This window comes from Dermacentor variabilis, chromosome 2 (assembly GCF_050947875.1).
Source record: "Dermacentor variabilis isolate Ectoservices chromosome 2, ASM5094787v1, whole genome shotgun sequence".
NCBI lineage: Eukaryota > Metazoa > Arthropoda > Arachnida > Ixodida > Ixodidae > Dermacentor > Dermacentor variabilis.
This window is the reverse complement of record NC_134569.1, coordinates 215825336-215853281: the sequence shown is the minus strand read 5'-3', so window position 1 is coordinate 215853281 and position 27946 is coordinate 215825336. Positions and strand designations below refer to the sequence as shown.

The 27946-nt window shown below is 48.3% G+C and overlaps 1 protein-coding gene across 1 annotated transcript; it reads right to left on the bottom strand.

The window, feature by feature from the left end:
- Positions 1 to 250: 250 nt before the first annotated feature.
- On the bottom strand, positions 251 to 27325 carry LOC142570686 (uncharacterized). Its single transcript, XM_075679035.1, has 3 exons — positions 27131 to 27325; positions 3713 to 3898; positions 251 to 808 (listed from the first exon to the last, which is right to left on the bottom strand). Exons 1-3 carry the CDS (start codon positions 27323 to 27325, stop codon positions 251 to 253), a joined length of 939 nt encoding a protein of 312 aa, XP_075535150.1.
- Between the last annotated feature and the right edge of the window lie 621 nt (positions 27326 to 27946).

Genomic DNA, 27946 nt, shown 5'->3' with positions numbered 1-27946 from the left:
TCAGAAGCTGCTGTGATTTCAGTAGCTTCCACAGCTCTTTCTAGAACTCGCGAAAGATTCCCTCATATAAGCAGTAGAACCACAGCCACATTACGATGTTTTTCGAGAAGTCATATCAACATCGCAAGGAAGAATGAAGGATCAGTTTCTTTATTGAGGCTGAGTTAGCTGGTAAGATCTCTAATAAAAAAATTGGAATCAAACTAAAGGTCAATCCAACGTACTACTTCCCAGTCATCGCGCAGCATATTTATCTGCGACGGCGGAAGCCCTGGTGGCCTGCAACCAATCCACCGTAGCCAGCTTGCCCATATCCACCTGGAGCATTACCAACCGCACCGTAACCCTGTTGGGCGTGACCCCCGTAGGCGTGGCCACTGATAGCCGGCCCATTGGGAGGGTAGCCGTTGCGCCCGTAGCCGCCGTTCCCGAAGGCTCCAGTTGCGCTACTGGAGGGGCCGTACCCGCCACCGCCGAATCCGGCGTAAGCGTTGTAACCGGGCGCTCCTGCGGCCGCGCCATATGTGTTCTGAGCCGCTGCACCACCAGGAACCGGTGGGACAACTGGCGATGCGTTGAACACAACGTCGGCGCTGACTCCCGGTGCCGTGCCCGGCTCGTTGGTGTCCACTGTGGCGCGGAAGCCGTTGGCGTCGGCGATGTAGTTGACGCGCCGGAAGAGACCGTTCACATCTCGGTACCCATACGAGCCAGTCTTCACGTTGTTGGCGTCGCCCTGCTCGCTACGGAACTGCCGGTTGCCGAACTCGTCCGCCGTGTCGTAGCCAAAACTGTACGGCTGAGGTGGCTGGGAAGTAAAGGGTGTTATCTTACTAACACAATATTTTTGGGAGTCTGATCCCGTATGTCAGTAATAATTCCTACTGAAACTTTGCTGCTACGTCGAGTGGGCTCCAAAAGAAAGCTTAGTCACTATTCTATGCGAAACGAGTTTCTGCTTGCGAATCATAGCTACTGCCTCTTAGTATAGGGAAATGGTAATAAAACATATATAGAAAATTGGCAGTACTGCAACGGCGAGCTGTTCGGTTGCGCAAACTTCTCAAAACTATACATAAGATCTTCTACATAAAGGATGCGCTTTAACACTCCTAATGTTAGAGACCCTTACAAAACAAAGATCTGCATACGGTTATTTAAAGAGATCTCCAGCAACACCGAACAATTTTCAAATCGTTACCTGAGTAGAGACTCAGGATAGAGCCTACGTCGCACTTCAATAGTAATAAAGAACCGTAGGACAAAATATGGCACGCAAACGATCGAATATGGAACTATATGTTTAGGTAATACGTACCCTAATACTGTTGACGAAGCTATAAATTGTAGAACAATTCACACATTTAAATATGCAATACAAAACATACTAATTTCTAATCACAGCATGTGTAACGAATGTTAATGGTGTTTTAAATTGTTTTTTGTCAATAGTGATGTTATAAATACTATATTCTGAATGTCTAACTTTTTGTATTAAGAGAATGTTCCTTATTTCTTCCAGTGCTGTATTTATTTAGTTACTTGCTATTTTGCAAATAGTTGATACTTTTCAATGTGGTTAAAATTTTGCTGTAAATAGGTTTGATGTTTTCTGTCGTATTAGTTGTATTTTGTTTTAATAGTAAACTGCTACTTCTGCTGCTCCAGCGAAGTAAAGGCCTTCGTCGGGAGGATTACGCCCTCCTTCTGCCTTACCTTCCGGGCGAACGTTGTATTTGTTTTGCCGAAATAAATAAATAAATGAACCAATAAATAAATAAATAAATAAATAATTAAATAAATAAATAAATCAAAAGCTGAAACAGCCACGAATCGACACAATGAACGGGGACGGGTGGCAGTGCAATAGAAGCGGTAACGCCGCTGTGAGCATTGCGTGAGGGTGTGGCTCTCTGTTTCCCGCTTAGACATAGTTGAAAAGAACTGTCGTGCATCGTACACTTAGGGGCTATTTTATATTCCAAGTCTCATGGTTTCCACATTGCCAAAAATCACAGTTTGGTTTATACGCCACTTTACGCATTCGGAAATTGGTTCAAAGGGTCAGAAATGTCTACTCGTAGGAAGCTTTTCTCTGCATATTTCTTTTTTTTTTGTTGGCACGGCCACTTCGCAATACTTGTTGACCACGACTATAAGCCAGCGGTGGCTCAAACGACGCTCATTTTAACACCCTTAGAGATCTTTGCCTAGCTTTGGCACGCGCACTAACCATCCTGCTGCGCACAGTGACATAAATATCGTTTAACAAAGACTTGTGAACTCGATGCTATAGTAACGCAGGTCGCTAATGTAGATCGCTAGCGACATCGCAGAATAAACGACAGACCTACGCCGGAATCGAGCCATAGACTCGACGAATCTGCTGCAGCCCAAATCGCTCAGCTGCCGTTTACATTGTCGGTGTGCAATCTGTCACATGTAGAGTTCCTCCCGATTTTGTGTATGCTACAAAACATTCTGACCGGAAAGATGCATTTGTGCATATTGTAGCGGCATGGTTTCAAGAAACATAAATGTGTAGAGCCTACAACGAGATAGGCTCTTCAAAATTTTGCTTCATCCACTCTCTTATGTTAGAATAGATTAAAGTAAATGTAGACAAATTCTATATACTTCCATACTTGCATTCGGCGCTTGTTTCCGTTTGAGATCCTATGAAGGCCCTCGTTTTTGCCTTCCACAGTGTATATCCCTTTCATAGAAAAAAAAGCTTTCGGGTTCTGATAGAGGCCGTAATTGTTGATTGACCCATTTAGGGACAACACAAAGGTATAGTACAAAAGCTACGCTATTTTTAGCGCCCGTGCTTCACGTGCACGTTCGCCGAGATCGCTTGAAAGTTATTCCGTAACAACAGCTACTAAGGCAAAATTCATAAAATGTCGCTTCAAAAGACAAGCTTGACAGAATAGTACATACAATCTGTGGTAGCTGACGTTAATGTATACTGAAAAGATTTTGCGCCAGAAAACAACACACACAAGAAAGACGATGACACCACAAGCGCCCGTGTTGTCGTCGTCTTTCTTGTGTGTGTTGTATTTGGCGTCTTTTCAGTATGCAAGATCCCCAACTAACCCAGAAGTTAACTCTTCTAATGACGTTAATGTGTCCAGGAAAAGGGGAAGATTTTGACTGTGTTATCGATGCGTGTTTACGGCAAGGGTATAGGTTTTATGTGCAAGGAGATAATTTTTTAAAGAATTATCGTGTCCTGTGCAACGCAATAAGCAATCGCTTAAAATCTGCTTTCTTCCTCTTTTCAAAGAGTGTAAAATGCAGTTTCAAAAGTGTATGCGCCTAAAGGGTTCCAAAAAACCGATATATGCTGCGTAATAAAACTTTAAGTGGCAGTTAATGACACTGCATAACCTATTGGTGTAGCACCATCAATATTTAAAGAAACGGGGCTTCCAATTGGTTTACCAAATCAGCTGCCATGCAGCGTCCCGCAAACTTCGCTTCTATAGTGAATAGAACTTCAAAATTAGAAGTTGACTAATATCCAGTTGTCGTACTCGCATGTTGCGATATGTAGTGCACGAAAACAATGCTTAAGTGGAAACCGCCACCGCCATTCGTTCGGAGTACTGTACGTTTACAACGAGTCATCTTACTCGGTGGAGTTCCGCTCACTGCCATGCTTAGAAACAGCTACGAGCGAATTTTTACTGATAGCGTCACCTACAAAGGAGGAAGCGCCGTATCCTTGGTAAGGTGCACCGGCCGTAGCAGCGTTGTAGCCGCCGTAGCCTCCGTATCCAGCGTATCCACCGTAACCACCATAGCCACCATAGCCGGGGCCCTGGTATCCTGCTGAGTGGTGCTGGAGTGCCCACGCCTTGGCGACGAAGCAACTGAGAAGAAGTTTAACCTGCTAAAAATGAAAGTACAGATAGCATCACTTCCAGCGAACTACATAAGAAAACTATACGCAAGGAACGTCGGAGCTGTGTCGATACTTACTAGACAACCACAGGAAAATATTGCGATATCCGTTGAAAGGCGGAAGAAGAAATGCGGAAACGAAGCAAGGAATTTAGTTTACCGGCCCATAATCTTGCAAAGACTGCAACTGAGACATTACTGCGATTCTTAGGCGAATGCGATAAGCAACACAGAAAGTTGCGGTAAATTTCAAATATCCTGCCAACAAGCGGTTCCACATATGAGAAAACATTAGGTTGATATCACCCACTCTAGGCATCAGTTTCAGCGAAGATCTCGTTGGTGTTTGCAGCGAAAGACCTTTTTTCTTAGGTATAGGCAACATGGAAGCACCGCAAACCACGAAGTTGGGCACAATTTGATTGGGAAGGGCGTCGCTCAACCTACACGTGGGGCGCTCCGACGTCGAAGATACGGCAGGTCAAAACCAAAAGTGTATCGCATACACTAGACACCGAACCGAATTCGGCCGGTACGAAGTGTTCTTCGTGTAAGTTGCTTACACTTCTAAACAATGCAGTCCACTTGCGCTGCTGTCTGATGACTGCGTATACAAGCGACCCTTCACTACGTATGACGCTCCTCGGTTTCGCGTTTCGGGAAGAACTGTTCAGCGCCCTCGTCGGTGCACACGGGCGCACATGTTAAAGCACTGCGCGAAGACCACGGCACAACAAACACAAAGCCGCGACAGTGGATAATCGGTATTATGTAGCCTGGTTCTTCGTCGTCGGCAGCGTGGTAGCGGACTTGTCTCTAATCGGCAAGACAGCGAGCGCCCGACGTTTCGGGCGCTGGCTTTGCAAGAATGCAAAGAAAGCGCCACTTAAAAAAAAAGAAAACATCAACTTTAACTTGCGGCAGTTCTGGCAAACCCACTCGCCGTTGTCAAAAATTAAGCCTTGAAAAATCCTGGCACGCATTGTGGTCAATAAAGCTTATTTCGTAGCTTGGAAATTTATTTCGATATAAAATAGATATGCCAATAAACCAATGATGAAAAATACCTCGCGGACGCTTTTAAAACAGGCGCTAGGGCATTGGGGGACAGTAAGTATTCTTTTATAATATCACCAGATGGGCTATCCGCGCTGAAAATGCGATCTGCTTACCTTGGATAACATTTCTAACTTTTCTCTGTGCTTAACGTCGTACCCTCTGGAACGTCCGTTGCTTTGGTGTAGTGTAAAGAAAGAAGGCGAGGCCGGGCTTCTGCACTGGTGCGTTGCTTCCAGCGCCGAGCTTTTATATTGCGAGCGGGACCACTACCGCTCGAATGTCCCAAGGGCACGTGTCAAGTGTGCTGTCGTTACAGTTCCCCACATTGTTGAAATTTAATTTTTCGCGCGTCGTGCCGCGTGCTTGCCCCATCCGATGGGCTGCTCACGGAATTCGCTCGGCGCTCTGCGACATTTCATTGAGGGCAGGCAGGCAGTGTCAACAAGCATGAAGGTCGCGCTTTTCGTCATGCCACCGCAAGAATGTGAAAGCTCGTGACGCGTCTCTTACGTGACCTTTGCTCCCTGTAGCTGTTGAAGCATACGCTGTTCAGTTGCGGTGGCTGGTAAGTTGGCTTGTGCGTCCTTACTTTGATTTAGCGGAAAGCTTTACCTCGGCAAAACTCGTATTTTCTTATACAGAGACATATTTAACGGAGAATCAAATGCCTTCTTCAAACGACAGCTAATCCCATTCAAATTAATCTTGTTAGTGTGAAACCGAAAACTAAATTCTACCGACTGTATAAGGCCTCAGTTTTTTTGACAATGTTCGCAAAAATGCACCAACCTGACAGTATATGAATGACAAGGTTTGCTAATCTTTACCTCAGCTCTAAAAACAGATATGTGAATTGCATCTGTTAAAACAGATAAATGCAACAAATATGACATACGAGCTTAGAGCTGACGAGAAATTGCGAAGCTGTTTATGGCGGTTTTGTAAACGGTCGGCTAACACATCAGTAATATATTACACGGTAGTGTATGTTACGTAGCTTTTGTCTGCTTCATTTTTCTTAATGGTTGAAGTTTGCACAATTGTGATATCCTTCTCTTGTTGGTTTCCTTGTGTTATACCTCTTTGTGAATTTGATACTTCAGTTTCCTGAAAATTTGCGATCATTAATCTTTATTCTAAACCGTTTCGATGGCCTCGTTATAATGTGCCTTTTTCTAGCGTTTATTTTTTTTTGGACTGCAACAAACTTCATGTAATTCGCTGCAGTGGATGCCGACCATAACGGTTATCACGGTTCCCATATATTTAGGTAAGAGCTACTCAGGTAAAACTTCCGCCTACAGGAGAGAGTGCATCGCACCACGCATTTGGTTGCCTTTCCTTGTGAACGTTGCAATGCAGGTTGTGCGCTAAATTAAAACAAAAGCAATTGCTTAGACGCTTGATGACATTTGCCAGTTTACAAGGAGCCTGCTGTAAGTGACGCTGGAAGGTAAGCGGTGGTTGATTTGGGGAATATTAGAGAAGAGCCAAGACCTGCCTGTCCATCGCAGCAGTGTCGCCTTTAGACTGACACCTGAACAACTACATTTAGGGGCTGGCATGACTGAAAGGAAGAGCAGGTGCAATATAGATTGCATAGAGTAATGACAAGAGCGGAGACAAAAGGAAGACAAGACTTGAGCAAACTTATCTGTCTAGAACATTTGGAACATTTTGCCGAATGACCGCACAGTGGGGAAAAATAAATTATGTTAGCCATACAACGTTCCGGGCGGGTATACAGGTTTGGCCGCTGCAGAATGTCTATAGGCTTCTGCTACCAAATTCTAAAGATTGCCCTTTTTCACTTGTGGAATAATACTTTACCAGGTGCTTGGCGTTCCTTCTGCCGAGGTTTACAAAAATGTCTCCAAGCAGCTATTGATGCTTCTAACGTGCAGAACACCACGACTACGATAAAGTATTCCTTAATGAGCGCCTTAGAAGGAAGCTTGACCTGAGACTCTCCAATCTAACCTCTTGATCTCTTAAGTCCAAAACTTTGTCTACCTTCGTCTACGCAAAAAGATTGCCAGCACCTGTCTAGTGAGAGAATTTCTGCATTGAACATTTTGAATAATGTCAACGGAGCTGCCCCAAAGGTAGAGCTTTCCTCCTAATAATAAACGCAGGTTTTATAGCGCGCAGGAATCAGTGCCGTTTTGCCCGCTGCATGTGTTATTTTTCCTGTTTTTATTGTGTAGTGCAAATATAACAATATTAATCGAAGAACTGGTTTCGGAAGGTTACGGAGCGGAGACCTGCTCAAGAGGAAGTCAGAATGAAAAAGGCAAAAGAAAAAAATTCAAAGATAGGCAAAAGAAGGAAACGGGGTGAGAAGAAAGTTGCATTGTATACCATAACTGTGCACTAGTTCATAAAACAGTAACTGGTGCCCATCTGATGAGAAGATTGTAAAGTTAACGCAAACATTGAAAGCGATGGCAACAAAGAGAGAGGGAGAGAAAACTTTTATTGTCAAGTATGAGTGGAGTTTTCTTTCCCAGTGGTGTGGGCTAGCGTGGGGGGTCTGCTTCGCCGCGACGCTATCAGCCCATTACGCCAACCGTATCTGGTCTTGCGGGTTGGAAGTTTTCTTCTTCATCTCCCACTCTTCGTGTGAAGGAGCTCGCCTAAAGAGTTCTCTCGAGGGAGGGTTTTTTTGGCATCCCCACAAGATGTGATCTTGGTCCGCCAGGAGGCAGTTACAATGTTTGCAGTTTGGTGGATATTCAACACTGGTCATTGCAGCTAGCCTTCTTGGACTAAGTACAGACCTAGTCTGTACTCTCCTGAGGTTAGTGGCCTGCATTCTTGTCAGTGTCTGGTGCGGGGATGGATATATTCGCCTGGATTCACGGTAATATACGGTCATTTCATTAAAGGTGTGGATGCCTTGATGTCGGTCAACCCCGTTGGGCAAGCCCACCTCCCTTTTACTAGCTGCTCAGGCGGCTAGGTGGCCGGCCTCATTGCCAGGGTTGCCCGCAGGAGCAGGTACCCACACCAACTTCAATTGATTGAGGTTTTTGTTGACGTTTCTGAATGCTCGATGAAAAAGCGATGGCAAGAGTGTTTTCTTAAAAAAGCATAAAGACGTAGACGAAGTCGAAGGAACACATACGACAAGACTAGCGCTTCGTCTTCATCTTTAGCGCTATTCTATGAAAATTGTGAAGATGAACGAACTCGCCCAAATCAAGGCATCGATGGCAAGGTTCAGCGCTGAGCTGAAGGCATCTCAGTATTACTAAATAGGTGAACTTTATTTCCCTCCTTTTGTAATGGAAAGACCCAGGAGGCGGCGAGAGAGGGATGTTCATGTTCTCCTGTCTCAACTAAGCGCTTGCTTTATGAGGCATTTCGAGGTGTCGCACCTCGATGGTCCAAGACATAGCGAAAGAAAGCCGTGCGTGTTGTTCACTGCCGAAAGAAAGGATTGCAGAAATTTACGTTGACGTTAACCAAAGTGCTTTGTGCACACAACTGCTCAGCAGTCGTGCCAAAGATGTGGAGTGGGCCGCACATTAGCGTTCCTGCTGAGAACGCTAATATGCGGGGCGTCACACCTTACGCACGATGACCTCCGGCGCATCTCGCTCACGTCCTGCATGGGCTAGCTGCTGGAGCACGTCCTGCTCAACAGGTGGCAAGACTACCTGGAACGAGAAGGGCTGTACCCGGCCACGATGCTTGGCTTCAGACAGCACCTAAGCACGCAGAACGCGATGCTGCAGCTCAAATACCAAATCATGGACGATGGCGGCAGCGCCGGCGACAACAAAGCAATCCTAGGACTCGTCCTGCACAGCGCCTTCGATAAGGTGAAACACTCGGCGATTCTGTCCCAAGCCTCCAAGCTCAACATGGGCGAAAGATCCTACAACTACATCAAGGACTTCCTCACGCACAGGACTGCCGAGCTACGAGCAGGCTACCTACAGACGCAAGAGAAGAAGCTCGCGGCACCGGCACACCGCATGAATCGGTCATTTCGCCGATGATGTTCAACGTTGTAATGATCGGAGTGGCCGAAAAGCTCGCGGCGATCGAAGACGTCAGGCACGCCATCTACGCAGGCGATATCACGCTGTGGGTGACCGGTGGCAGCGACGCCCACATCGAGGATGCGCTGCAAGTCGCCGTCGACGCAATAGAATACACGCAGGAAGGCACCGGACTGAGGTGTTCGCCGAGCAAATCGGAGCTTCTCATACTCCTACCTACCAAAAATAGCAGAGGCAAGACCAGACAACGCGAACACGAAAAACTCAGAATCGTAACGAAATCTGGCAACGTGATCCTCGAGGTCGGCAAAATTAGGATCCTAAGCATGGTCATCGAAAACACGGAAGAAACGGCGAAAACATAACCAATCTCCCGGCAAAAGCAGCCAACGCGATTCGACTCCTCAAACGAGTCACTTGACGGAAGTCTGGCATGAGAGAGGACAGCCTAAATAGGCTCGCCCAATCCTTCATCATCAGCCACGTCGCGTACATTGCAGCCTACCACAGACGGCTGCAACACGAGCGTAATAAAATAAACATGATCATCAGAAGAGCGTACAAGTCAGTGCTGGGCTTGTTCGAGTCCACAAGCCCGACCCGCTTTTTACAACTCGGGATACACAATACGCTCGAAGAAATAGCCGAAGCGCAACGGACCTCTCAACTGGAGCGGCTGTCCATGACCAAAGCCGGTAGGAAGATACTGGGCGACCCGGGTATAGGACGCTCGAACGAGGTGGAGATGAAGCTCCCCGTCCCCCGAAGAGGTCCGACGCCAGAGCAGCATCGACCCCATACCGAAGAACTTGGGTCCCGAGTTCAACAAGGGAAGAAGAGCAGCAAGTGCCAAGGCTCTCATCGACCAGCACGCCAACGACGAGCACGCGCGGTACGTGAAAGCGGCCGAATACCAACGGAACACCTTCGCAGCGGTCGTTATAGAGGCGTCAACCGGCGCCACGAGGACTGCTGCGAGCGTGAGAAGCGCTGGAGCGGAACAAGAGGAGGACGTAGCCATCGCCCTGGCCATCGTCCTGGCCATAGCCTACGCAGACTGCCACACGGTGCTGAGTGACTCGCGACAAGCAGTGTGAAACTTCGCCAAACGCCAAATCTGCAAGGAGGCCAAGCGCGTCCTGCGAGCGGCCAAACTACAAGACAGAACAGTAAGGCTCAAGTGGTTACCGGTGCACGCGGGCGACGCGTCGGAACGCAATGAAAACCACAATGAGTCGGCACAGGCAGCGAAGCGAGCGCTAACCAACCGCGCCCCGGCGACAGACCGTCGGACGTGGTTGGGAACCAAAGACCGCATGACGGACTACAACGAAATCCCGAAGGCCTACCACCTGGCTCGCAGGACTCTCCCACGCCCGCACCCAAGGCTGAGTCGGGCGGAGGCGGTACTACTGAGACAGCTCCATACCGGATCGCTACCAAGCCCGGGACTGATGCATCGCACGTACCCCGAGACATATGCTACCGATAAGTGCAGACACTGCCGGAGGGAGACTGCAGATTACACGCACATCTTGTGGGACTGCGTTAAAAATCCAGAAGAAGCAAAAACAAGAACGATCCCACCGCGGCTCGAGGCAGCCGCGAAGAGCTACGACCGAGACGAACAGATCTGCGCCGTCCAGCAGGTCCTCGGGGCGCTCGAAAGGCAGGGACCCAGCGAGCCGGCAAAGGCGAGCGGAGACTTGCGCCGAGTAACGGCGACTTCGTAGATGATGTAGGCCCTCGCCGGGGAGCGCGATCGCCCAACTGCAGGCACAAATAAAGTTGGCTCCAATCCATTCCAGCTATTGAGAAACGAAGAAAATAATCTGTAACTACGATGGTCTACCGGTTATGTGCGTGGGGCTCATAAGCGGTCGTCCATTATAGCTACAGAATTCGTGCCAAGGCAACGGGAGCGTTGTCGAGAACGGAATATATTTAGTTGGGGTGATGAAATTAGGTAATTACACCATTCTGAATCGAGTGCTCTACCCCTACTCCACAAACTCAGTAAGTGTGCGACGAAAAAATGATGGTTATCGCTTAATCTCCGTGTTCATCGAATGCCTTTAGCATGTGACACCAAAAGCGTCATCTGAAATTATAAAATTCCTTCTTTCGTAGGTAAACGTAAGCTTGAAAAGCGCCAGAGGGCCAACCTATCAAGCAAGACTGCTGGTCGTCGTGTCCTACAATCTCGCAAAGAAAACAAATATTTTAGGACCTTTTTTAGACTGTGTTGTATAGCGCAAAGCGGGACAGGGTACACAGGAAAAGACGAATAAAAGCGCTTGTCCCCATTTTTTCCTTTGTCCAGTCCCGTTTAACGGTGCAACACATAGCCTAAAGTGAAAAATCACCTAGCCCAAACCATCCCCTTCTAAGTTACTTGATAACCTTCCTGCGTTCTACAAGCACTTTTACTGGGTAACATTAAAGGTAGCATAAGAACAGAGCAGTTCCCTCTTTATTTACGTTACACCTACTTTAAAAGTACACAGCGCAATATTAAACTGTAAACGGAGTACCTAGTCTTCTCACCTCCAGTCATCGCTAACCGACTGCCACGTTAGCGAGAGACTACGGAAGCTGCCCCACACGAAGTTGAATCCTGGTGATAAGTGCTCGTGATCAAATGTGCTACGCGATTAAGCGGAGAATGCAGAAGAGTATGAACCAACTCTCTGGATTTAGAAGTTTGTGAGTGCGCACAGTTTCTGAACGACAGGATCCTCTCGGTGGCGGTGCTGAGCCTATATTCGGGCAGCTAGTTTAGAAGCTGCGGCAGACGAAGCACTTCCAGCGGTTGCGCCGCTCATTGTTCAGATGGATCTGCTTACACTATATTGTATTGTGAATACACGGTCACGTGGTAGTGACAGCGAAGAACGACACAGTGCCAAAACTGTGAGTGATAAATTTAACTATATATTGGCTGAACCTGTGCTAAGCGAAACAAGTAGCACTCAAGCACAACAATATCGTCGAGGAAAGTCGGCGATCATCCGAAATATTATCTGCGGGTCAGCGCGTCAGCTTTTATACATGACTTGTTGAAGGTTCCAGTGTAATGACTGGTGCCCGCGTGGCTTCCAGGACGCAGTAATCAATTCGCGTCGCGCATACAATCTGATTGCGAAAACCGCAAACCATGACAATCGAAACAAATGCGAACGACACCAAAAAAGAGCCAGCGAGAGCTGACGCAAACAGTCCGTAGTACGAAGCGAGCAGCCAGGTGGGTTTACATGATGGCCAGTTTCCCGCACGCACTTCCCTGAAGGGTCCACTCTCCGCTGTTCGCGGCTCGTGCCTTTTAAGCATAATATGCTTTTAGTTCCCACCCACCGTGGTTCCTTAGTGGCTATGGTGTTGGGCTGCTAATTGCGAGGTCGCGGGATCGAATTCCGGCCACGGTGGCCACATTTCGGTGGGGGCGAAATGCGAAAACACCCCTGTATTTAGATTTAGGTGCAGGTTAAAGAACCACAGGTGGTCCAAATTTCCGGAGTCCCCCACTACGGCGTGCCTCATAGTCAGAAAATGGTTTTCGCACGTAAATCCCAATAATTTTTTTAGCTCCCGTTGTCGGCTACCTTCAAGTGACCGTGAGCCAAAAGCAAGAGTGGTTATCCGGGCACTCAAAGAACAACATACGGGCAACAAGTCAAAACTCAAGCAAATAAGGTCTCTGGCCCCCAAAACTTTGTACAGGACCGCATTACATACGCTACGCAATACCGAAACAAGTTACGGAAAATATTGCTTCCGTGTTCTTTCTGATGTTCACAATATCTCTCAAGCTGTAACTTCTAGTACGCGGAAGTTTTAGTCACGTAGAATAGCGACGTTCAAAAGGCAGATATATGGCCCCATACAGTTCATTGTTATCTTTTGGCGCTGAGACAGTGTTGCCTCTGCTCTTTTCAACGCTAGCGGTCCGTGAGTTGCGCGGCGCGAGTGTTGTGTCACCTCAAGAGATGGCGCCACTCTGCGTGGCGCCTCTTTCAGGTGATATTCTTCTAGCTGGGCCGTGCGCTTTCTCTCCCTGGCGTCTTCCACTGCCTGTCATGCCGCCTTATGCCGGTTTTCTTCTTGTAGCTGGGCAATGTCCACATGGACCAGTGCACAGTATGGAGTGGTGGAGTGCGCCGTTGCGAAAATACAATACAGAGGACGAAAACCGAAATACTTGAGACGTTCTATATCAGTATACAAAAGGAAGGAAAATGCATCATGCTCGGTCTATCTTTCTGAGCGATAAAAAGATTCCTTTTTTAAATGTACTTAAAAATGAGGTAGTTTGGGCAAAATTATATGTTCATGAATTTAAAAAATTTGTACCTTGCTAAGAGCATTGTGCATGCGTCGGCGGTTGGATCTTCAAGGGTTGAGCCGCGTTTTGAAATATATGTCAGTTGCTAGTCCAGCGTTCTGTGGTCACTTCTTTCTATCGTGTTTGTGTCTGACATTTCTTGCTGGTTTTCTCAAGTGTATGCACTACACCCACTTTAATACTGTGGCTAGTGTCATCTCGAACCAAACTGCTTTGCCAGTTGCAATTTCATGCTTCCATCTACTCTCGATTACGGAAGAGCCGGCAAATTTGATCGCCCGCTCTGCGTTCGCTCTTTCATCTATCGCTGTGCTCGTTCGCTTGGTTGCGCCGCCGACGCCGACGCTCGCCGCAGGAACGGGCACCTAAGAGCTGCGCTGTCAAATCCGCGGCAGTCGCATTCCCGCTTGTATGTTCCTCTATAAAAGCGTAGATCTTGGTCGTAGTTGCCTACTTTTATGCGTCAGAAAGGCCAGGAACCTACAAATTTATCAACGTCACCGATAACCTAATCAGGAACATGAATTTGCACGTTTGTATTGCCACAAAGCGACGGCACGTACATAGCAGTACACAGTAGTGTCCATATGAGGTACAATCCTTAGCATTGGCTATGTAAACATTCGTTTGCTTGCCTGACTAGGGTTACCAAGCCATGTGAAGCAGTACATCACGGTAGAGCTGCTTAGCGCAGTGATCGACTCAGGGCTGCTGAATGTTTGTCTTCTGTCCCCGCCAAATGCAAGACAAACCTTAAAGATCCCGACATCGAGCTTTCAGAGGGCAAGTTTGTATATTGTAAACCTTCCTAGTTGTCTCTTAGGCAAAGACAAATAACGGAGTCAAAAATCGACTACATGTGTGCTCTACGTGTGACGGACCCCGCCTCAGCGTTACGTTACTTCGCCATTGACAATTGTAGAAATACACTGCAAGGACTCTAGACAATGTACCAACTACCCGGGTCCAAACTCTCGTCGCGTCGACCAGAGCACCCCTATAAATAAAATCCAGTAAAGCGTCAAGGCCGCGATCCAAGCAACGTATATTACAGTCATGGACCTAGTTCGTAGCTATGAGCAACAGCTATTAATAAGCGTGATAGTTGCTACGCAGTGCTTATTTTGCAGAAAGGTACCTTTCTCGCAGCGGTGCTGAGCTTTCGTTTCAAGAATGCCCCTTTCAGTTTGATTAAGACAGCGCTGAATCGGAGGACGTAAGGAAGCATAATGAAGCATAAGGACATAAGGAAGCATAAGGAAGCATAAGCGCTGTATATTGGACACAAGGAAGCGTAATATGGATAGAATTGAACATGCTCTCTGGAACGGAGGAAGCCTAAAAGCAGTGAAGAAGAAACTAGGAATAGGGCAAGAACGAGATGTATGCACCAAGAGGCAAAGCTGGCAATATCATTGCTAATACAGATGAGATCATTGAAGTGGCTAAGGAGTTCTAGAGATATTTATACAGTACCAGTGGCCCCCACGACGACAATGGAAGAGAGAATAGTCTAGAGGAATTAGAAATCGCACAAGTAACGCCGGAATAAGTAAAGAAAGCCTTGGGAGCTAAGGAAAGGGGGAAGGCAGCTGGGGAGGATCAGGTAACAGCAGATTCGTTGAAGGATGATGGGGAGATTGTTCTAGAAAAACTGGCCACCCTCTATACGTAATGCCTCATGACTTCGAGCGTACCGGAATCTTGGAAGAACGCTAACATAATTCTAATCCATAAGAAAGGGGACGCCAAAGACTTGAAAAATTATACACCGATCAGCTTACTGTCCGTTGCCTACAAAGTATTTACTAAGGTAATTGCAAATAGTATCAGGAACACCTTAGACTTCCGTCAGCCAAAGAACCAGGCAGGATTCCGTAAAGGCTACTCAACAATGGACCATATTCACACTATCAATCAGGTGATAGATAAATGTGCGGAATCTAACCATCCCTTATATATACCTTTCATTGATTACGAGAAAGCGTTTGATTCAGTCGAAACCTCAGCAGTCATGGAGACATTACGGAATCAGGGTGTAGACGAGCCGTATGTAAAAATACTGAAAGATATCTATAGCGGCTCCACAGCCACCGTAGTCCTCCATAAAGAAAGCAACAAAATCCCAATAAAGACAGGCGTCAGGCAGGGAGATATGGTCTCTCCAACGCTATTCACAGCGTGTTGACAGGAGGTATTCAGAGACCTGGGTTGGGAAGAATTGGGGATAAGAGTTAATGGAGAATACCTTAGTCACTTGCGATTCGCTGATGATATTGCCTTGCTTAGTAACTCAGGGGCCAACTGCGATGCATGCTCACTGACCTGGAGAGGCAAAGCAGAAAGGTGGGTCTAAAAATTAATCTGCAGAAAACTAAAGTAATGTTAAGAGTCTCGGAAGAGAACAGCAGTTTACAATAGGTAGCGAGGCACTGGAAGTGGTAAGGGAATACATCTACTTAGGACAGGTAGTGGCTGCAGATCCCGACCATGAGACTGAAATAATAAGAAGAATAAGAATGGGCTGGGGTGCGTTTGGCAGGCATTCTCAGATCATGAACAGCATGTTACTTTTATCCATCAAGAGAAAAGTGTATAACAGCTGTGTCTTACCAGTACCCACGTACGGGGCCGAAATGTGAAGGCTTACGAAAAGGATTCTATTTAAATTGAGGACGACGCAACGAGCTATGGAAAGAAGAATGATAGGTGTAACCTTAAGGGATAAGAGAAGAGCAGATTGGGTGAGGGAACAAACGCGAGGTGATGACATCTTAGCTGAAATCAAGAAAAAGAAATGGGGGGGGGGGGCGTGGGCAGGACATGTATTGAGGAGGGAAGATAACCGATGGTCATTAAAGTCTACGGAATGGATTCCAAGGGAAGGGAAGCGTAGCAGGGAGCGGCAGAAAAGTTAGGTGGACGGATGAGATTAAGAAGTTTGCAGGGACTACATGGCCACAATTAGTACATGACTGGGGTAGTTGGAGAACTATGGGAGAGGCCTTTGCCCTGCAGTGAGCGTAACCAGGCTGATGATGATGGTGATGATGTATTGGAGCGGCAGAAAGTTTGCTCGGCCGTGCGTGGACGATGTAGCGATCTTATCAAGCATATAGGTGGGGCGTGTGGACCACTATATGATTGTGCCAGAGGAACTGAGCAAGGCAGCTTTATCTGAAGACCCATTTTAAGCAAAGCTAGCCAATGCAAGCAACCACTACTCTTAAACCGTGTGCCAGAGACCTACAACTTTCTGTAGTTACAACTTGTCCGCATGGTGTACGTTTCCATTTCGTTCATAATTGCATGCAGTAGTAATTCCTCTACTTTTGCCCCACGCTAAGCTTTATTGAGCTGCGCCTAACGTTGTGTTCTACATCACCTCCAAATTCAATGGTTTATTACGCTGGAGTATATGTAAACAAGTAACGAAGAACCAAATGAGAAGGCGTTAACATCATGCTGTGTTTACTGGCTGTAGTGGCCTAATAACTATTACAGTGTTTTGTTGCTCAATGGTTTATAGCACCCGGCCACGCTGGCTGCATTCTAATGGAGCTGGAATGTAAAAGCGCGCTTGTATGAACCTTGTCGTCGGACTTTATAGAACGCCAGTGTTCGCGCCTAATAAGGAACCCATTACTATCGCATCTCTCACAGCCATGCTGTGGAACGTTAAATCAATTAAATCATCCGGATTCTTGGCGTATCTCCTGTAGTGGGCGCATACTATATATCGAGGTTCCAGAACAAGAGCAAGAAGCGAAGGAAGAAGAGAAGACGACCAAGGCTTACTGACAGGTTATTGAAGCCGTGTGGATCCGCTGTTACGAAATACCAGCAAACAGTCCTTCATTTGCACCTCAGCATGTCATTTCAGCAGCGTCTTCCTTCCTCCGGACATTCTCGACGTTCGCCTGCTCCCGCTGTCTTTGCCGCTGAAGGCCACTTGGGTCGCGCACGGAACCGGGATCTCGAGGCCGGGCCAGTAAGCCACGCCGTTTTCTCCTTGACTCCGGAAGAGCGCGAACAGGGCCACGCCGAGAGTTCCGCAACCAAATGCATCGGCGGCTACGTCGTTATGATCTCTGGAGTAACACTGTTCGTGATCTTTTTCCTGCTACGCAAAGGATCGACATCGACGCAGGTTAACCACGGCAGCACGAAAAGCGCCAGCGCTGCCGGCAGATATCCTGCGGACACGGGGCCTCGCAGACACCCAGAACACGGCGGGATGGAAACGTCGCGCAGGAGGAGAGCCAGCACGCCCTGTACTCGCGGTCTTCCGCCGGTAGCCCTGACAAGAATTTGCCCCTTTTGCGTTCCTCGTCCGCAGGAGAACGCGACGGAGCAAGTGGTTGGCTCGCCTCGGGGATCGTCAACGCCTGTTTCCGCAGAGATGGATGACGCGAAGCCAGCTAGTAATCTGAACACTACAGGTTCGGACATTCCCGCTTATGACGCAGTGAAAGACTTTTCGGATGAACGGAAGGCAAGGTGACCTTTGGGAGGGAGTGCTGCAAGTGAAGACAAGTGATGCCACTTCGATAGCGAAGCACGATTGTTCTAAAAGAGAATACACGATGTACCGCCGCGATATTAGTTCATACCCAATTTTTTTCTGGGACGTAATCTTATTCTGTATAGCCTTTGCTTCAAATAATAACTTCATGATAAGAATAACTTCAAAAAATAAGAAGGGTGAAATTTTGCTGGAACCACGCCGCTACAGAATAATTATCTGCCCGGGCCGAGATACTTCGTAATAAAAGATCAACGTAATCCAAGCGAACATGCAGACCACTCATATAACGCTGTCCAATTATTCCTTAAATTTATCTGATTACTCACGCGGAACCGCCAGCCGTTGTTCTCGATCGAAATCCCCTGACAAAAATGTCTGGCGTTAAATAGAGCGGTCGTCGCGCTTCCCCCTCCCAACGAGCCTATCCCGAATAGCACCTTGCACAACTCCCGATTGGACTCATATGCTATGCACCCAGCCGCAAGGGCGGGGCACACCACTTTGCCGCGACATCTGGCGTAGTTACATGGCGCGCCCCCGTACTGCGTCAAAGGAGGTTCGTGGTGCTGCACGTGTAAGCAGGGACATTGATAGAATAATATGAGCCCCATTATTTCGGTCTACATGTCCAATTTTAAATGCACGAACGCGTTAACCAGAATTTTAGGACAATGCGCTGTAAATTTCTATTAAAAACAGTAGCCATAGTACGTATAACTAAGAAGTTTATCACTAATAAATTATTAGAGAAAGAATTGCAGTAGATACTTGTTTTGCAAATCATGTCCACCGGGGCAGATATATCTTCAGCGACATGAGCATAAAAAAGTTTGCCTGCTTTCTTGGCAAAAGTGTCTGAAGTAAACAACAACACTGCACACACACACACACACACACACACACACACACACACACACACACACACACACACACACACACACACACACACACACACACACACACACACACACACACACACACACACACATATATATATATATATATATATATATATATATATATATGTGTAATAAGAAGCCAACCAACACTGACACCAAGGACAACATAGGGAAAATTACTTGTGCTTAACATATTAAATAAGGAAGATAAATTAATGGAAATTAAAGTGGATGAAAAAACAACTTGCCGCAGGTGTGAACGCAACCCATAACCTTCGAATTTCGCGTGCGAACTGCGAACATGTAGTGTCATGGCTGGACGAATTGTACGCGAAAGTGACATATTGCGGAGCGACGTCCCAGTCGTGCTGGCTTGGAGCCGCCGTAATGTTGAAGTGCGTGGCGTAATCGGTTGCAACCGCAACCCATTTGTTGCCCGTAGTTGAGAAAAGGAAAGAGCCAAGTAGGTCATGTCCCACGTGAAAGAAAGGCTCAGTTTGAAAACCTCAGTGGACTCAGTGGAAAACCAAGCTGGAGTCATCAGAGTGGGCTTCCTGCGCTGGCACAGGTCGCAAGCGATCACATACCGGTGCACACAGCGGTAGAGGTCGGGCCAAAGGAACGTGGCAGACTCGGTCAAAGGTGCGAGCATCACCGATATGCCCAGCGGTGGGCGCGTCATAGACTTGTTGGAGCAGGGTGCGTTGAAGGTGCCAGTAGTACGGCCAGTAGTAGGTCAGCACCATCAGGGCGCAAGTTTTGTTTGCACAGGACTGCGTCGGAAATATAGAAAAGATGAAGGGAAGGATCAGAAGTTGGCGAGCTTAACCGATCCATGATGGTTCGCATAACGGGATCACGGCGCTGTTCGTCGCCAGTGTTGAGGAAGCCCGAGATGGACATAACACTGGTGATAAGCTAGTTGTGCTCGGCCATGTACAGAATACGGCTTGCATAAGCGACAACGCACTCTTTACCACACTGAATCCGGGCAAGAGCCGCACCAATGCCATCAGCACTAGCATCTGTACGGATTTCAGTGGGTGCTGAAGAGTCAAAATGAGCTAAAATTGGGCAGCTCATCAAGAGTCTGATGGGTGCTGTGAAGGCTTCGGCCTACCGTTGTCTTTACGCGAAAGCGACGTCGTTCTGAAGAAGCTCTGTGAGAAGTCAAGCAATGTCAACAAAATTTCGAAAAAAGCGACGAAAGTACGAGCACAAGCCTATGAAGCAGCGACTGTTCTTAACTGAGCATGGCACAGGAAAGTCTTGCATGGCCCGAACTTCGGCCGGGTCAGGTTGAATTCCATTGACGTTTACAAGGTGCCGAGAACGATTATTCTGTGACAACCGAAGTGACACTTCGACGAGTTGAGCCGAAGTTTCGCAGCGCAATCTACGGCAAGGAAAGCCGTAAGACGCTCAATGAGGGTTTCAAATGTTGGAGCAAAAACGATTACGTCATCAAGATAACACAGACAGATGGTCACTTCAAGCCTCGGAGAAGGGTGTCGATCATTCTCTCGACCGTCGCTGGGGCATTGCAAAGCCCGAAGGGCATGACTGAATTGAAAAAGTCCACCAGGCGTAATAAAGGCTGCCTTCTCGCGATCCTTCTCATCAACAGCGATCTGCCAGTAGCCCCAGCTGAGGTCAATCGATGAAAAATATTACGTCCCATGTGGACAGTCAAGTGATTCATTGATACGAGGCAATTGATACACGTCTTTTTAGGTGATCTTGTTCAGATGGCGATAATCAACACAAAATCTCCAGGCGTTGTCTTTTTTTTTGTGACCAGGACAACTGGTGAGGCACAAGGGCTAGTCGAAGGCTCGATGATGTTTTTCTTCAGCATCTTCGCAATTTCGCTTTGAATGATGCTGCGCTCTGCAGCAGACACGCAGTAGAGCCGGCGACGGACGGGATTTGCGTCCCCGTTGTGAATCCGATGAGTGACTACGGCTGTCTAGCCCAGCGCGCGATTATCGAAAGAAAAAATATGGCGGTAACTGAACCTTATGTGCCTAAGGTCTTCAGTTTGAGCTGGAGAGAGGCCAGTACCGATCATTTTATCGACGTGATAGTAGGTTGACGAAGCCGAACTGAAACAGGTGACGATAAGGCTGACAAAGCCAGAAACAGTGGGCGCCAGCGGTGATATCTGGTACTCGCGCACAGGTGTCAGACGGGCCATTCCATGTTACCGGGAAGAATATGTGCCATTGACCCAAAGTTGAGAACGAGAAGCCAAGTAGAATTATCGACGATTGTGACGACGCTGCGTGGGAGCGCGAAGCCACGCTGTCGAAAAAGGCGACAAGCGGAGAGACGATTTACTCACCATCAGGAACATGTGGTCGATCGTTAAAAGGTACAGTAGTAGCAGCTTGAGGCGGCGCCCAGACGAATTCGGCAGAACACAGGGACGGATGGTGTGCGTCAGAAACAAAGTAGTTGTCAGAAGGAAGATGCAACTGCACAACGCCTGTAGCGCACTCTATTACGGCAGACTGGATCGAAAGAAAGTCCAGCCTCAAAATCAGGTGAGGCGGACAGCGCGCTAATACAATAAATCATACAGTGGTATGATTGCCGGCAATCGTTACTGGTGCTGTACACATGCCGACAACTGGTGGCGTACTGCTGTCGACAACGCGTACTCTGCACGGTACGGCAGGCGTGAGGACCTTCCTGATTCTTTTGTGAAGGGCGGCATTTATTACAGGCATCTGCGCACCGGTGTCAACGAGGGACTTGCTTGGACTCCATACACCTCAACGTCTAATATACTTCCAAGGGTAGGCAATGTGATCCGAGCTTTTGCAGGTCGGGTTGTTCATGCAGCGTCACCTCGAGGAGCTGCACCAATTAGTTTTCCTGTGGCATGAACGCGGGGAAACAAGAGCGACGTGCCTGAGGCGAACGATGCCGACGACTGAGGGGCGATGGTGGCCGGCTGGTTCTGAAGGTCGTAGGTATGTTGTCGGTATTCGTAGATAAAGGTCGCACACAGAAACGGGGAACACCTTGATCCGGACGGTCGGACGGAAAGCTCTACCTAGGAGCAATGACCAGTGACTGCGGCAGTGACTAGCGATATCTCTAATTGAAACAACTAGGTGGCGCATGAAGGTTTCGAGCAGCTTCATGTTCTCTTTAACGTGCATCTAAATCTAAGTACACGGGTGTTTTCGCATTTTGCCCCCATCGAAATGCGGCCACCGTGGCCGGGATTCGATCCCGCGACCTCATGCTCAGCAGGTAAACACCATAGCCACTGAAGAACCACGGCGGGTAATTTGAAGTTTCGAAGTGGACCACCTGAAATTTGGGTGTAGGCCAACTGGACATTTGGTGGTGGCCCAACTTAATTTAGTGGGTGGGTGAACTTGCAACTGGAGGGTGAGCCAACTTAAATATGAGAGTGGGCCAACTTAAATTTGGGGATGGCACAACTGAATATATTGGGCAGGCCAACCTAAATTTGGGGGTGGGTCTACTTGAAATTTCTGTGTGGTCCAACTTGATATTTAGGGGTGGCCTGAATTCCAGTTGAACGCTGCCGAGCTTACTTCATGAACACATCGCGGGCAAGCGAGCGCGTTGAGACGCTTGGCGCGTTTTCATTGGGCCTTACTAAGGCGAAGTCAGAACGCGGGCGAGGCTAGCGTGGACAAGGAAAGCGCCCATAACGCAGGCTTGCCAGAGCGACAGGGAGGTTGACGTTGCATCGTGGCGATGCACTCTCCCCTCGCGCAACGCGTCACGCGCTACTACGGCAGCGGGTGTCCCCATTCGACTAGGGTGCCTCGATGTCCCCCTCGCTTGCCGCTCAGTTTCCAATTCGTGGTGTAGACTGTACTTTTGTCTTACGCGGTACTAAAAGGTGCACTCTCTCAGTCTGGCAATGCTGATGGCACCTATACCGATATTAAAGTGGACCTGACCAATTCTCTTAATTGTGCCGTGACGACACCACACAAACAGTTGCCGTACCTGGCTCCACTACATCGACCGATGATGGAAATCATCGCAATGGCGGGGCCAGCAGCCAATCCATTTTGTTTTATTCTGTAAGATCTGACACACAGGCCTGTGGACATGCATGCATTTTTGCGCCGACATATTAGCTAATTTCCACGAAAAATTGCAAAAGCAGAAATATTGCATAAGAAAGTTTTGGGGCGCGAAAATGTGTCTCGTTCAGGTGTCTGTATTTTGTCCTAAGCGCTACCATGAGAAACCTGTACGCTGTCTAAATGAGCACTCATCTACGAATGTACATATGTGTAGCTATTTTGCAATGAGCACGCGAATTATGTGCGCGCTCGTAACTAGGTGAGAAGAGTGAGACAGCTGTCGAAATTAGGAGAAACATCCCAGCGGCATCCCCGATCGCCATTTTCTATTTCTAACTTTCTTAACTGATATAGATATCGCAAAGTCAAATCATTGTCCAAGCACTTTATGGTGTAATCGCCGATAGTAACAACACTTCTGCTATCTAGAGAGGCGCCAATTGACGTTGCGGAGTGAAAGCGCAGCTTGACTATCAACGTGCAAATGTAAGCACCAGCGTAGACAAATTTTTACTGTTGACATGGTCGACAGGTGCAGCATGGCGCAGTGCATGCTAAGATACTGGGCTCAAAAGCGCTAGGTGTTAAATCCCCGCCTGAGAATTATTCTTTAATTTTGCTTTAACTTTTAACTTTGTTTTACACCAACAAATATACATAGTCCCAAAAAGCTATATCTCATCTTTTTAATTAAATACTGATAAAGAATTACAGGACGTCAGAGTTCAGACGTCACATGACATACATCAGACTACAGCACATCCCAAAATACGACAGACTGAAAGTTAATATCTGTTGTGCCTTTTCCGATTTGGCTGTTCCATGTTCAGAGAAGATAAGAAATCAAGAACATGAACAACTACGTCACCGGATTTGCAGATTTATTTATTGTCCAACCTTTACGAACGCCAAAAACCTGCATTTGCTCTCCTTTGCCTATTTATCGTTTCTTTAAAGCGCCAGCTTTGAGGCCGAATCCGAAAGGCGCGCGATCTGTAGCCCGCCATTTCGCTTTGCCGATATAAGCAAACCGCAACGTGTTTTCTGGACGCGCGTGAGACCGCAGCCACGAGCGAAACGTGGCGGAACGGACATGTTAAGTGAGCACACTCTCGCCGCCGGTCAGGCACAAGCGAAAGACAAGACAAGCAGTCAGATCGAGCTGCGTTCCAGCTGTCGTCAGCCGCCGCAAACATGCCAATAGATAACAGAGCACACCACTTCGCGGCGCTGGCGTCAGTCCAGGCTGGTCCAGGCCACACTGCGGAGCGTTCCTCTTAAGCGTGCTGACGGCTGTACCTGCTAGGGTTTTTCACATTACATTTGCGCACTCGTATGTGCAGGTGTAGTCCTACTTTCTTTGCATCAGGCTGCAACTTCATGCTGTGTTTGAATAAGTGCAATGCAGCACATTTCTCATTGTGCCTTCAAGTGACAAACATATTCTAGTAACGTCTTGTTATCCATTTCATTTGAGCATGCTTAGAACTGAGCTAACACATATCAATAAAAATTTACAGCGCTATAAACAAGAAAGAAGAAGAGAAACAAACACACACCACACGCGCTCCCTCACAGCTGGTGTTTAATGCACGTATGCAAATATACATATATAGAAAGTGGATGCTTCGCTAATGTCAAGGTGAGGTATAAAAAAAGCATGAATCTAAGGTACGTGTGAATATCGATTAATAAAATTCAGTTCTCTAACATGTAGTAATATGGATGGTTTGCTTACACGCAGCGTGGCACTTTTGGTGATATGATAGGCTTCCGAGATTTCCCGTGTCGTTGGTTAGGGTGACAGAACAAAATGACTGTGTTCTCGAAGACGGGATTACACATACATCACTGACAATATAAGGCGAGATGAGAAGATGGGGCGCCATTTAATAAATTTTTGTGTTCTCTTAGGATGGATGGAAACAACTTTATATTGAATCCGGCAAATTTGACGACCCGGGCTCAGGTCTCCCATGAGGGGACTTCGAGGCCTTGCCTCGTCGCCGCCTCTCCGGCTTGCTGGACAGCCCACTCTTGTGTCTTGAGGTTGGAGCTGTGCAGAGCGGCGGCCCACTTCGACGCAAGAGCCTCCGGAGCTACTGCCATTGTAGCTGATCTAACACGACACTCCCACAACATGTGTGACAGCGTCGCTCTAGTTTCCTGACATAATTTGCAGACCATTCGGGTATTGCGCGGGGAAAATGTGCTGCAATCGTACCGGACTGGGGAAAGGTTTGTGTTTGCAATTGTCGCCAGACGACTGCCTGGCGACGTTTTAGCATGGGGTGTGGTGGGGGCAGCAACCGCTTGCCTAGCTGGTAGTACTTGGTGATGTCATTGTACCTGACCAAGCGTTCTCGCGTGTTTTGAACCAGGAGTTCCGAACTCGAAGAGGCGGTCTCCGATTGTGCACTGCGGGTCAGTTCTCGCGCAGAGCGGTGTGCTACCTCGTTTAAGTCAGGGGGGCCCTCATCGGTGGGGGTGGCGACGTGCGCTGGAAATCACATGATCACGGTGCTATCAAAGTGCTGTCGACTAGCTTTCCTTAGAATCTGGAGACATTCGGACGAAATGCGCCCCCGCGCGTAGTTGTGAACTGCTGATTCTGAGTCGCTAAAAACTACCTCGCAGAGGGGGTCGGTAAGTGCAAGCGCAATCGCTACCTCTTCCGCTGTTTCGGGGTATTCCGTTGCGACAGTGCACGCGTGCGTAAGCCAGGAGCTAACGTCTACGACTACCGCCGTGAACCGGTGTTCTCGTATGTATTCTGCGGCGTCTACAAAGCGCGTAGTCCTCTTTCCACCCAAGGAGCGCAGCAGTGCCTTGGCACGGGCCTGGCGTCGGCCCAGATTAAATTCGGGGTGCATGTTTCCAGGGATATGGGCGACAATCAGCGTGTCGCTGAGATCGGGTAGAATGACCTGTCTCTGACCGTGCTGGACGTGGTAGTTGAAGCCGAGTTTCTGCAGGATGTACCGGCCTGTGGCTGTCAGAGACATGCGTTCGAGTTGAGAGGCTCTTCGCGCATCCACGATTTTCTCAAGCGTGTTGTATACCCCCCGCTGTAGCAGACGACCAGTGCTTGTGGGCTCCGGTAGGCCAAGGGCGATCTTGTAAGTCTTGCGTATAAGGGCGTTGATTTTAACCCTTTCGGTGACATTCCAGTTGTGGAAGGCAGTCACATAAGTGATGTGACTGATTGCGAAAGGGTGTATGAGGCGCATGACGCTGTCCTCCTTCATGCCCGTGTGCTCGTTTGTAATGCGTTTGATCAGGCGGGTAGCCGCTGTAACCTTGCCTTCGATTTGGCGAATAGCTTCTATGTTTGACCCGTTGGCTGTTATATGCATGCCTAGGATGCGTATCTTCGGGACTAGGGGAATGCAGGAGCCGTCTTGCGTATAGAGTGTTGCGAATGGGTCGCAAGCCCCAAGGGTAATGTTGGCCTGGCGGCCTGGGGCACAGCTGGAAGCATCCGAAGGTCCTGGCAAAGGATGAGTCGATTGCTAACAGAACAACTTGTTTATTATAGCATCGCAAAACAGCGGCCGGTCAGATCGACCGAAGTGGAGAGACGGGAGAGCACGTTACTCGACGGAAGAATTCGAAGCCTCCCTCTTGGCGTCCGGGGGCAGCTGCTTTAATACTCTCGGACTCGAGGGCAAGAAGGAACGTGGCATTGAAAGAAGACACGTGGCATTGAAACATGCCTGGACACGCTTGGAGGAGGCGTTGGGACAGCGGTGAACTGGCCAAAATGTCCGCCGCTGTGAACTAAGCCCCGGCGTCCGTTGCATCCGCGCCGGCTAGACCGCACGTCGGAGGCGAAACGTAACAAGAGGCTTATGTCGTCACATTGACTTGATTCGGCTGTAGGCTTGGGCTGGCGGCGCGGGCGGTAGACGAGTAGCTGCGATTTCAGTGGAGATAGTCGGAGACCTGTGTCTTGGAGGTAGGTTTCGACTGCAGAGAGCGCTGCTTGTAAGGTGCATTCTATCTGGCCGTCACTGCCCTTGTTGACACACAGGGTGATGTCATCCGCATATAAGCCGTGATGGAGGCCATCGATCTCGTCAAGGTAGGCCGGGAGACCCAGCATCACGAGGTTGAAAAGGAGCGGGGATATGACCGACCGTTGAGGAGTGCCGGTGCTTCCTAGTGCACGTTCGTCGGATGTCATGCTGCCGACCGCGAGGGAGACTGCGGCGCGACAGGAAGTCTCCCACGTAGTTGTAGCTTCGCTCACCCAAGTTGAGCTTGTTTATTCGGCTAAGGATTGCTGCATGTGTTACATTGTAAAATGCCTTTTCCAGATCTAGGCCGAGGATGGCTCGGTAGCCACTAGTTGGGTCATTGATAATCTGGTGCTGGAGCTGGAACATGACGTCTTGAGTGGAGAAGTGTGACCAGAAGCCCACCATAGTGGGTGGGTAGGCTCCAGTGTCCTCGAGTAGGTGGTTGATACGGCAGAGGAACGCGTGCTCCATCACCTCGCCAACGCAGGATGTGAGGGTAATGGGCCGCACGTGATCCAGGCTGGACGGCTTGCCTGGCTTCGGTATCAGGACTCCCTTAGAGTGTTACCAGGCCACTGCGATGCGACCTGCTCGCCAGCATTTGTTGATGTATGCCGTAAGAGCGGTTATCGAGGCATCAACGAGGTTTCGTAGAGTCTTGTTCGTAACCTTGTCGGGACCAGGTGCTGATTCGCCATTAAGGTCGTGGAGAGCTGCGCGGGTCCCTGATTCGTGAAATTCTTCATCGAGTGTCACATTTGTTTCTCCAGTGCAATCTCCGTGTTGAACATCGGGCCGTTGAGGGAAGTACTTGGCTAGCAGGCGTGTCACGAGTGATCACTCTTAGTAGCCTGTTCCTTGTGTAAAAGACGTTACAGGGTTGGTCGCTTAGCAGACTTGTTCTGCGTTTCCCTCAAGAGGTGACGAAGGAGACGCCACGTGCTGCCATTGTGGAATCGCCCATTGACTGCGTTGCAGATATCATACCACTATTACCGGCTTAAGGTCCGGCAATGTTTGTCCAGCTGGCGATGGATATGTGCGATCTTCTTACGAAGCTTTCGGTTGGGCCTTTGCTTCTTCCATCTTGCG

Bases quoted from the DNA above. Each gene is read 5' to 3' on its own strand.
- LOC142570686 (XM_075679035.1), bottom strand. From the start codon at position 27,325: ATGGAGCACGCGTTCCTCTGCCGTATCAACCACCTACTCGAGGACACT. The intron at 3,899-27,130 runs GTAACACATGCA...CATTTTTAGCAG, and splicing joins TGGAAAAGGCATTTTACAAT to GTTAAACTTCTTCTCAGTTG. The intron at 809-3,712 runs GTAGGTGACGCT...TTTACTTCCCAG, and splicing joins GATACGGCGCTTCCTCCTTT to CCACCTCAGCCGTACAGTTT.